The 11,382-nt window shown below is 44.6% G+C and overlaps 2 protein-coding genes across 4 annotated transcripts in view; one reads left to right on the top strand and one right to left on the bottom strand.

Annotated features, from left to right (window-relative positions):
• ANKRA2 (ankyrin repeat family A member 2) overlaps positions 1 to 8,275 on the bottom strand; it is a 29,955-nt gene extending 21,680 nt beyond the window's left edge. Inside the window, exons 1-3 of one of the 3 annotated variants that reach the window (XM_019517680.1) lie at positions 8,209 to 8,275; positions 6,671 to 7,080; positions 4,056 to 4,214 (exon numbers count right to left, since the gene is read on the bottom strand). In XM_019517680.1, coding sequence (XP_019373225.1) covers positions 4,056 to 4,214; positions 6,671 to 6,959 — 448 coding nt within the window. In that variant the 5' untranslated portion in view covers positions 6,960 to 7,080; positions 8,209 to 8,275. The remainder of the gene's footprint in view (positions 1 to 4,055; positions 4,215 to 6,670; positions 7,081 to 8,208) is intronic. The other 2 variants (XM_019517678.1, XM_019517679.1) reach the window with 2 other exon arrangements.
• Positions 8,276 to 8,444: 169 nt separating this feature from the next.
• Positions 8,445 to 11,382, top strand: part of UTP15 (UTP15, small subunit processome component) — a 12,879-nt gene continuing 9,941 nt past the window's right edge. The window contains exons 1-3 of the mRNA XM_019517677.1: positions 8,445 to 8,639; positions 9,925 to 10,017; positions 10,101 to 10,285. Coding sequence (XP_019373222.1) covers positions 8,550 to 8,639; positions 9,925 to 10,017; positions 10,101 to 10,285 — 368 coding nt within the window. The 5' untranslated portion in view covers positions 8,445 to 8,549. The remainder of the gene's footprint in view (positions 8,640 to 9,924; positions 10,018 to 10,100; positions 10,286 to 11,382) is intronic.

The following is an 11,382-nucleotide window of genomic DNA, read 5'->3' on the forward strand; positions in this document are numbered from 1 at the left end:
CCCAACTCCTGAGAGTACAGGCACCAGCCTCTGCCGCCACCCCCCCAAACCTGCCTATTTCCCCCACTGAAGAGGCAGATGTCTCTGAGTAGACCCTACTGGCAACATCACAGAGCCAGGCTTATCAGCAGCACTGAGCGCAACCCCGGCACCTGGACACCTTCCCCCAGTCTGGCAGGCACCACCCCCCCACCCCACCTCAGCCCCGTGGGCAGTCCCCAAGCCTTGGCCCTCCAACCACAGCCCCTAGACTTAGCTGTATCCAGTTGCCGGGGCTGTTCCCACCACCCTCCCTGGCTGTATGCTGGCCACGTGTGTATATATGTGCATGTGGTGCTGTCTGCTTCCAATTGCCCTCCTGCTCCTGCCAGCCCCAAACAGGCTCCTTGCAGGCTGGAAGGCTGCCAGCTTGCAAGAGAAACCCACAGTTTCCCCTTTAAAGAGGAAAATCCAGTTTTCCACAGCCAACAGAAAACCTGGATCCCTGGTTATGACAATGAACTTTTAGGGTGCCTGTATACAAGCCTGTATAGTGCGTTGCAGCAGACTCGATTGATTAATCAAGTCTGCTGGAGCGCAGTAACTATCCTGATGCAGCCAGCCTCTGCATCTCATGTATCAGAGTTCCTGCACTTCAGAATGGTGCCAGGATTGCTTTAACTAAAGCTTGTTGACTGAGCTTCATATAAAAGCATCCCTGCCAACATTTTGGAGTGCGGCTCCAGGAGCGGCTCTAGTTAAAGCACTTCTACCCCACCCCACAAAACACATGTGAAAATGCCCTTAGCAGTTATTGGTGACTGCCATTCACTAGGTTATTGTTTAGATCCAGATTCATTAAACATTATGTTCAGAGCCGTCCCTAGGAGTATGCGGGCCTGGGTCATATAGATTTCATAGACATTAGGACTGGAAGGGACCTTGGAAGATCAAGTCCAGCCCCCTGCCCCAGAGGCAGGAAGTCAGCAGGGATCATAGGATCCCAGCAAGATAAACATCCAGACATCTCTTGAAGGCGTTCAAAGTAGGTGCTTGAACCACCTCTGGCGGCAGTCTATTCCAAACCTCAGGGGCTTGGACAGTAAAGAAGTTCTTTCTTATGTCCACCCTGAAAGTCATAGAGGAGTTTGTGAACATTCGACCTTGTCATCCTTTGGGCTGCTCTGGTGAACAGACATTCCCACAGATCCTGGTAAGCACCCCTGATAAACTTATAGGTGGTTACCAGATCACCCCTGAGCCTGTGCTTTTCCATGCTGAAGTCCCATGGCTCTCAGCCTCTCTTCATAAAAATCAGTTTTCCTGACCTCTGATCACGCGTGTGGCTCTCCTCTGCACCCTCTCAAGCTTCTCCACATCCTTTTTGAACTGTGGAGCCCAAAACTGGATGCAGTACTCCAGCTGTGGCCTCACAAAGACTGAGTACAACAGGACAATGATGTCCTGGGATTTGCCTGAGAAGCATCTGTGGATGCAAGCCAGTGTTTTGCTTGCTTTACTAGCAGCAGTATCACACTGAAGGCTTATATTTATCTTGTGGTCAATCATGACCCCCCAGTCCCTTTCATCTGTACTGCTAGCCAGCGTAGCACTACCGAGCCTATAAGGATGCTGCAGGTTTTTCTTCCCAAGGTGGAGAACCTTGCAATTTTCAGTGTTAAACACCATCACGTTCTCGTCCACCCATTTCCTGAGCCTGTCAAGGTCAGCCTGGATCACCCTTCTGTCCTCAGGTGTGGATGCTTTATCCCAGAGTTTGGTGTCATCGGTGAACTTGACCAGTCCACTTCTGACTCCAATGTCCACATCATTACTGAAGATGTTAAATAGTATAGACCCAAGGACAGAGCCTTGCTGGACCCCACTGGTCGCAGGGCACCACGACTATTGACTTCTGTCCACCAACAACCTCTGGGTCCTACTGCGGAGCCAATTCCCCATCCAGCGGATCGTGGTGAGGCTGAGACCACAGTTAGCCAGTTTTGCTAAGAGGCGATCATGGGATAACAGATCAAAGGCTTTTTTAAAGTCAAGATATACAACATCAATCTCCTCTCCCTTGTCCAGGTGATAGGTCACCTGGTCATAGAAGGAAATGAGATTGGTCAAGCAAGACCTACCCACAACAAACCCATGCTGGCTATCCCTCAGGATGTTGCCTTTGGCCAGCCTGTTAAGAATGGCCTCTTTGATAATCTTTCCTAAGACCTTCCCTAGGATAGAGGTCAGGCTGATGGGCCTGTAGTTTGCTGGATCCACTTTCCTCCCTTTCTTGTAGATAGGCACCACATTGGCCTTTTTCCAACCTTCAGGCACTTCACCAGAGCACCAAGAGTTCTTGAAGATCCGTGCCGGGGGCTGAGCTATGATGCTAGCCAGGTCCTTGAGTACCCTGGGGTGTAAACTATCAGGGCCGGCTGACTTGAAGGTGTCTAGCCTCTCAAGGTGTTTCTTCACAAGGTCAGCATTGATGGGGAGGGTAAGGAATTTCCCTCACCCAGGCCTCCCTGTCCCGTAATGGGCAGGGGTGTCCCATGGGACTGGTGAAAGACTGACGCAAAGTACCCATTTGGCAAGTTGGCTTTTTCCTGGGCATTGGTTGTCAGTTGTCCCATCTAGTTTAACAGGGGTCCAATGTTGCCCTGGCTTTTCCTCTGGCTCCCCACGTATCTAAAAAAGGACTTTTTATTATCCTTGATACTTGAAGCTAATTGGAGCTCTGTCGCAGCCTTGGCTTTCCTGGTTCGTTCCCCATTGCCAGAACCAGGTTGAGCAGTGCTTTACCTCCCGTTGGCCCGTCGACTTCTTGTGTCAGAGATCATCCATGCTCGACAGAAAGCTTTGCGACCGCTCGTATTTAGCCTAGTGCTCTTCCCACAAGGTGTCTGGCTAGTTGAAGTCTCCCATGACAACCATGCACCGGGAGTGTGCGGCCTCAGCCAATTCCCTGGTGAACTCCTAGTCAAGCTCTTGATCCTGGGCAGGAGGTCTGTAGTAGACTCCCACCATCGTGTCCCCTGTGCCATGTTCCCCATGGATTTTAACCCAGAGGGTCTCCAGTTGTCCACCGTGGGCACCAATGTCAGCTTAGGGACGCATAGTTTTCCTTGACGGAGAGCTACACCCCCGCTCCTTTTGTCCACTCAATCCCACCTGTACAGGGTATAGCCGTCTATACCTGTGGCCCAGTCATGGGTGGAGTCCCACCAGGTCTCAGTTATCCCTATGACATCATAGTTATTTGCGTTAAGCAGGAGGACAAGTTCCTTCTGTTTATTCCCCAGGCTCCTGGCATTTGTGTATAGGCAGGCAAGTGTCGCTTTGGGGGCTCTTGCCTTGCCCACATCTCGCTCCAGGGCTGGGGCAGGGGTAGGCTCCCTTAAGCCATATCAGCCTATGCAGGGGTGGTGAGCTGCTGAAGTGCGTAGCTGGCAGTGTGTGGCACGGCCTGTATGCACCCCCCGTCTTCCCCACCAGGGATAGACAAGGAATAATCCTCTCCTATGTTTGTATGAATGAGAAAATGTTGTTGCTGAACTTGCCAGATTTCAGTGATGTACGCTTGACATTTCTAACGGGAGTCTTTTGTAGGACAAAAATTATCAACTTAAATTTTTTAAAGTTAATTCACATGCTGCTTTCCCCTGAGTCTCTAAGCATCTCTCTCCCCATCCATTCTCCTGCTTATAACTTTCTAGAGTAGGGACTGGCTTGATATTTGTTTTTGTACAACATCTAGGACAACACTAAGTAATTCAACCTGCTGAACTAATATTGAAAAAAAAAATTAACAGTTATTTTCAAATCAAATGCCTGCCTTAAGAGATTAAAAATAATGAGAAAAGTCTTCTGTGGTCTCCTTCAAATGAAAGGCTTAGAAGCCTTTCTGGAAAATACGCTTTGGTCAAGTACAAATTATTGAGCTCGCTCCAGGATGCTTCTAGTTTTAAGAATATGTGAATAGTCACAATGAAAAATGTCAAAACCAATCTGACAAAGTTATTAATTTACAATTCATAAAATAATCATTTACTAAACCTCAGAGGAATACTTACAATTTACAAGCAGAGGTGTGGTGGAGACCTCATTTCCCCTATGCTTGTTAGTTAAGGTAGTTGATTGTTTTATGGGTGAAAAGTGTTTAGTTGTCGATGGAGTGTAGACATGTCTTACTTGAATTCCCGGGGAGGGGGAAGTATGGATGTTGCATTCGGCTAAGTCAAACAGAAAGAAAAAAAAACAGTTTTAGTAGTTGTAAAAACACTAGAAGGAAAGCTGTTGATTTTAAGACAACCTAGGAGGCACTGAAGTAACAGAATATTTTAAACATGGATTAAATGTTCTGTGATGTGAATCTCCTCTAGTATTCACTGTCTGAGCAGGAAAATAATGTAAGGCCATATTCAGCCTCAGATCAGTGTTGTGCTACCTAATGCTGAATATAGCCTAGATCATCTAAAGACAAATGAACCATAATGTACATTTTCTCTCTCACATCTAAGTGAGGTAAACAGTGGCTCTCAACCTTTTTTGTACCGGGACCCATTTGTAAATATCAACGGCCAGTTCTGAGGCAGTGCCCCTCAGTCCTGACCTGCTGCCGCGAGGCCCCAGCCCCCTAGTGTGTGGGGCAGGGAGAACCCCAAGCAGCCCCTTACAGGCTGGAACTCTTGATAGCCTGCAAGAGAAAAGCTACAGTTTACCATGTTTTTCTCCTTCAAGGAGAATACACTTTAAAGCTTGTTTGCAATCCTTTCGTATATTCTTGGGATCCACTTTTGGGTTGCAACCCACACGTTGACAAACACTGGTCTAGAGTTAACAATGTACTCTATTTCTTTGCTGGCAGTTTTGCCCTTGCTTTGGCAAAACTATATCTCCATTGTGAATGTCTCAGGAATGTTTATCTAACACGAATGGAGACCTTCCAAATTAAACTGCATACACCACAACAGCTAGGCAACAGTTAGACTTCAAAAGGTCATTCTACATAGTATCTTTGCTAACCTTCCTACTTTCCCCCTGGGTAAACAATAATGGAAGAATGCATACGTTCTTGCTGTACATGATATATGCATTACCACTTACAAGTTGAAGGAAATGGAAAAAAAAACAACTGCTTATGTGCAAGAAACTCACAGTAAAGTTAAGCATTAATGGCCGAATTGATTTGACATTCGTATGCCCTACCAATTAATTTATTTGAAATTAATGTGTGCAGTAATCCTGGATTCATACACTAAAGAACTCTGTGGCTGGAAATCTGTGTGTGAAATTCAGGAGGGGAACTGATTAAAAAAAGTTTGACCATGGGGTAAAAGTAGTTAAAACAAAATTATAATTTGCTTGTCAAATAGCTGCAGCTAAATGCCTTAAGCCGTTGGCTGAACTGCAGCCAAATAATACCAGTTAAAGAAAGCTGTACGACAGGGGCGGGCAATTATTTCGGGCGGAGGGCTGCTTACTGAGTTTTGGCAAGCCACTGAAGGCCGCATGACAGGCAGCCAGGGCAGATAAATATTAATTTTCTAAATTTTTTAGGGGCCCCATGGGCCATATTTTGCCCACCCCTGCTGTAAGAGGTCTAAGTTTGTATTCATTAAAGAACTGATTGACTCAGAACCATGACAAGATCAATCACTGATGCTTCAAAATATTTTTAAAAAGTGAAAAGTAAGTTTACAGGTGAAGCTATAAAGAGGAAACAGAAATAAGTTCCAATTTCTACAATTTGTTCGTGTGGGCAGCCAAACCTGCATAAGTTTCTGCTATCTTCAATGGTAGTGTACATCTGTGTGAAAGTTTGCCTACAGGGAACAACTCGGAGGCTATGAACCATACTCACTTCTAGAAATAGGTGAAAGTGACCCAGTGAAGCAATCATAGCAATGTGCAGAATAACAGTGTCATATTGATAAAACAAGATCAAAGGGGCCATTATCAATTATATAAACTATGTTATTGTATTATCAGTATTAGTGAAGGGGAAAGAACACTTAAAGCCCAGACATTAAAATGGATATTGATCCCATGTGCTGCAAGGACACATGGGTCCCCTTAGGGCCATGCTGCATAGTTTGAGACCACGCTAGCCAAAACAAGTATTGTATTTTCTCCAAAAATGTGAGAGGTTCAGTACCTTCATTTAGGACCATTCTTTACCCTACTACTTTCACTCTTTAAAAATTACTTTACAATTTCTAAGAACTGTGGGGGGCAAACTCAGAGATAAATTATTTTTTCAGTAATAAACCATAGTTAGAGATGTAAGAAAAATGCTACGGAAATAAGTTATAAAACATAATTGCTGACAGTATTACTGATAAAATGTAAAAATACTTTCCTTCATCTTTCTATAAGTCAGCTTTCACTGAGGATAGAGCCTGCGTTATGCACGCAATATGTCTGCTGTAATTAATGGGAGATTTGGGTGCATGAAGAATACATGAATGGAAACTACTTATATTTTTCTCCTTTCAAATGGAAAACAATAGTATAATCACCCTAAACCTTGGTTTTTAAATTTTAAAACAACTGGAATCACAGGAAACAAAAATTACATGATCTACAGTCTTGGGGATAAGTGAAGAAAATACTGAAAAGAACAAATCTGAAAGGGGGAACATTTGTTGTCCAAGCACAGCAACTTGAACCATAAACTTAATTCAACCTTTGAATAAGACAGAAGCCACTTCGAGGTCAGAGTTAACCTGGTCTTGAATATTTTTACTATCTTCTTCATTCAAAGACTTTACAAATCGAGAGCAGACGTTCATATCAAATCTATTGGGCAAAATAAATTTCATTCCCATGGCAACGCCCTGAGCTGGACCTTCCTCTGGGTTAGAGTCAAGTTGGTGCTCTACTTTAATGTCTGGCATATGCGACAGACTGTAGCTGTTGGTACACTCTTCCACAATTAACTGGGCCCCAACATCTAGGCTTGCTGAAGATGCCATGATTTCCAATCTCAGTTATGTAAAATGTTTCTTCATGGTTTCCAGTTGCCAGTGCCTTTCCAATGAAAATACAAACGAACCAGCCAAGCTCTCTTTGAAGAGGTCTGGGTTTTAGAACAACCTACAACTGAACACAAAAAATTTTAGGTTTGTACACAATGTCATCATCTTGCGATAAAATTGAAGAAATGTATTAGTAATACATATTTTAAGCTACCTGCAACTATTTCACTAACCCCTCTGCCACCTTCCCCTGCAAAAAAACAACCCTCCCCATAACAGAGAACCTGCAAAACTGGGTAAAAGCTTTGGGCCAAATTCTAAAATCCACACACAGAGTCAACTCAATCTCCATTAAAAAAACAACAACCTCCCATTGAAGCCAATCCCAACTAAGGATTCAAGGTTAGATCCTTCTGTTTCTAAGGTAGCAGGTCGGTACAAAGAATTAAGACAGTAATCTTGCTAACAAGGCACAAATGACTTTGCTTTTTGCTACCACTAAGCCGCTCCCAGCTACTTTGGTTAGAAAATGGTTAGAAAAAGCACTGAAAATGTGTGCTCTGACAACTCTAATCTGTTACTGTAGTCTTGAAACACCCTATACTTTCAGTAACACTGGTCTGCCTGTCTGGAAAGGATCCGATAGGCTTATTGCTCATTGATGGAGATATATCCCACATCAGCCACAAGGGACTCTGACCCTGACTGTGCAGTCCTGAGATAGATGTAGTCCTATCTATTGAGGAGACTAGATCTGAATTCAGTTATTACCAAGGTTTGTATTAATACAAGTCACCCCAGAAAGGACATTAATTTTCAAGCATTTGGCACCTTGCAGAGTAAAGGACCCAGTAGAGTTGTTATGGGCAACATGGTATGAAAGGGACATTTCATCATACTTGGGAAAAACCCTTCTTCAGCTAATTTGCTCTAAAAGAAATGTCACTTATAGCATACTTGGAGCAAATTCAAATCCCTATAACTGTTGCCTAATTCAAACTCCAGTTAAGTCAAAACCAGATATGAGTTCAGGACTCTGTTCTTGGAAAAGATAAATCTAAGTGTTTGATTGATGAGGAAAGGAAGAACGGCCTAGTGCATGGGGGGGCAACATTGTGACAAGCATGCCACAAATTAGCCCCACTTCCTTGCGATTCCCAGGCTCCAGAGGCAGCACCTCAACTGCCCTCAGGTCTCCTCAGGGAGCAATCGATACTGGGGGGTGGGGGAAACGGGCCGGGCTCACCTAGGCCGCGCCGCGCCGCTTTCAACACTCCTTCACTGGTTAATGCTGATGACCACCCCGCTCTTCTAACGTCACTTCCCTTCTTAGTTCCAGACCCGCACACGCGTGCCCCTCCCCCGCTACGTCACCACGGCCGCTGTTTCTCATTGGTCCTGCTGGCCTCTTCCCCTCCCGCTGGAACACAGTCGCCCACAGGGGTGGGGGAGTGATGCCGATGACGTATTTTTCCTGAGACGCGCGTATTTGCGGCGTGGGCGCTCTATGGCGGCCGCCGCCGCCGGCCGCCGCGTGACTGCGTGCCGCTGAGGGACCCCGGGGCCTAGCTCGGGCTTGAGGCAGCGATGGCCAGTTACAAGCCCGTGGCGGTGCTTCCCTTCCCCAGGCTGGGCGAGAAGGTCACGCAGGACACTCTCTACTGGAAGGGCTACAAGGTAGGGGCCGGGCCGGGGGCTCCGAGGGGGCGGTCTCCTCCCCCTTCTCGTGCCGCTCCCGGGCAGGGGTAGGGGCGCTTCTGTCCCTTGTGTTGCGTGGGCTCCGCCCGGGACCGGAACTTCGTTTCCCACCGCGGGCCCAGGCTGAGCCCAGCAGGGAACTTTCCTGAATCAGAGCTTCCTAGACCTCAAATGCCGGAGACTTCAAGTGAGGGAGGAGCAGGGGAAAAGCCCTGGTCGTGTCCTGTCCTCTCTGCGCTTGGCGTCCGCTTCCTGCGGGGGTGTGGGAGAGCAGGCAAGAGGCACCCAACGATGGCAGTTGTTAGGACAAGCGCTCGCCTTTCCCCAGCGGCAGCCGCAGCAGGTGGAGGAAGGAGTGGGGAGGGAAGTGGTCTTGCCTCTGAGCAGGCAGGGCAACGGGGTGGACTTCTTACCTGCTTTGGGGACTTAACTACTGCTCCCACAGGGCAGTCAGGGGTGCAGCCACCTCGGCAGCATCGCTTGCTTCTCTCTCAGCCCATGGTGTAAGATCCTTGATTTGCTTTTTCGTGGGAGAATATGGTGGTGGGGGGGGAGGGTATCACGTGGGTTGTAGCCCACTTTGTGTGAAGGTTGGATCCTGGGTTGGCTTTCTGCTGCACTGTAAATGGCTAAAATTCAACCCCAGAGATATCTCTGATGCCTCACGCCCCAGTGTAAGTGCCTTGCTTCATGGGTTTTATAACAATAACAAAAAGCATCACTAGAACTGGTAGCCGGGCAATATTCTTTCAAAAGGTATTTAACTTGTTTAATGAACATTCTTGCAATAAAATATATCCTCCTCCCCTTCCTTTATTTTAGTGGTGATTAATGACATTAAAGCAGATTTGTAAAAAGATGAAGTTTTTTTGTCTTAAATTTCATTTATTGGACAGTGTGGTTCTAACTTAAATATGGGTATTTAAAAATCCATAAGGCTACACTGCAAGTATGTTCTGCATTCTTGCATATCTCTCTATTAATATAAATTCATGCTAAAGCCTAAAATTAGAAACAACAGTATTTAGATTAAAGCAAAAAAGAAAATTAGAAGTAAACGTGGGGGGGGAAATTAAGTTGGTGGTGTTTTTTAACAATCCATTGTTGTTTTTATCCATTTGATATTGTTTTTGAAATTCCTGTGATTGCTTATTACATTAATTTTACTTTCCTTATGTCCAGCTTTCACTTTTTTGTAAGCCTGCTGCTAACAACATACTTTATTTATTAAAAAGATATTCTAATTTCATTCTAACTTCTTCAGACTCCAGTTCAGATAAAGGAATTTGGTGCAGTGAATAAAATTGACTTCTCTCCAGTTCCTCCACATAACTATGCTGTCACAGCCTCTTCAAGGGTAAGTTTGCATAATAGATTGTATATTGTTATTCAGTGATGATCTTTAAGAATTTATTTATCTAAAAATCATTCTCTTTTTAGATCCATATTTATGGTCGATATTCTCAGGAGCCAATCAAAACATTCTCTCGCTTCAAAGATGCTGCTTACTGTGCTACTTATAGAGATGATGGCAAGCTGCTTGTTGCTGGCAGTGAAGAAGGTAGTGTTCGACTTTTTGATATCAGTGGAAGAGCAGCACTGAGACAGTTTGATGGTCACACAAAGTAAGCCACACGATTTTATTTCTGTATGTTTGTATATCTGTGTGCTACTATAGCTGTTTGATTATGGGGAAAACCGCATTTGCTCTTTAGCAAAGGAGCTTTGTCAAACCCTGAAGCCATACAGAAGTTGTAAGGGTGTGCAAGGGCCACATATAAAAATAAATGTGAAAACTGATGGTTTAGTGATACTAGAAAAAAGTGAAAGAAATGGTTTGGTGGTGTTAAGGATAAGGTTCTTTCAAAACAAATGGTCTCACTGTTGGACACTAGAGGAATTGTCTAATTAAAACAAAAATGTAATGACCAGAACATTTTATCCAGCAAAACCATGGTCACAAGTGAGAGACTAGCACCTGGGATGCATGGTATAATAGGAATATCTCAGGACTTGTAGTCTTCAAAAATGAGTCCTCAGGAGAATTGATGATTGCAGCGTCTCCTTTTCAGACAGAAAAACTAGCTTCCATTTTCGTGATGATAGCCTCACGATACTAGTACAGTTTACTTAACGTAAATAAAAAAAAGTTCTAAAACCAGATTATTGTGCCAAAGAAGCAAAAGAATCGTAAAACTAACATGCAGTTTTTAATAAATGGAAAGAGCAAATGTTACAAAAATGTGGATTTTAATTCTAGAGGCCAGAAGCCTAAGGTTCAGCTTATAGAGGTCAGTGTTTTTTTCATCTGGGAAACTCCTTGTTCAGTGCAATGTACAGAGCTAGCACAAGTTTGCCTTCATCTTTTTTTCACAGCCAACCTGACTCTAAAAAAATAAATAAATAAAATGGACCTTTGTACTGACTCTTTCTAGGCATAAATCCTTAAAGTTGTTTATAAGCTTAAATATGCAATTACAGTTGGTCAGGAATTTAAAAAAAATATTTTTAGAGGTGAACCGATACATTGGTTTGATACTGGATCAGTACCGATATAAAGAAAATTGGCTGTATCAGAAACCAGCCCAATGCAGCCAGTAATTTGGTCAGTAAGTGCCTGTGCGCGCACACAGCTGCAACATGGCATGCAGGCAAGGAGTAGTACAGCTGGGAAGAGGCATGGGGTGGGGGGGCAGATCAAGGCCTCCTGCTGTGGGGGAGG

The sequence above is a fragment of the Gavialis gangeticus genome, unplaced genomic scaffold (genome assembly GCF_001723915.1).
Source record: "Gavialis gangeticus isolate Ggan-Ray unplaced genomic scaffold, GavGan_comp1, whole genome shotgun sequence".
Classification (NCBI taxonomy): Eukaryota; Metazoa; Chordata; order Crocodylia; family Gavialidae; genus Gavialis; species Gavialis gangeticus.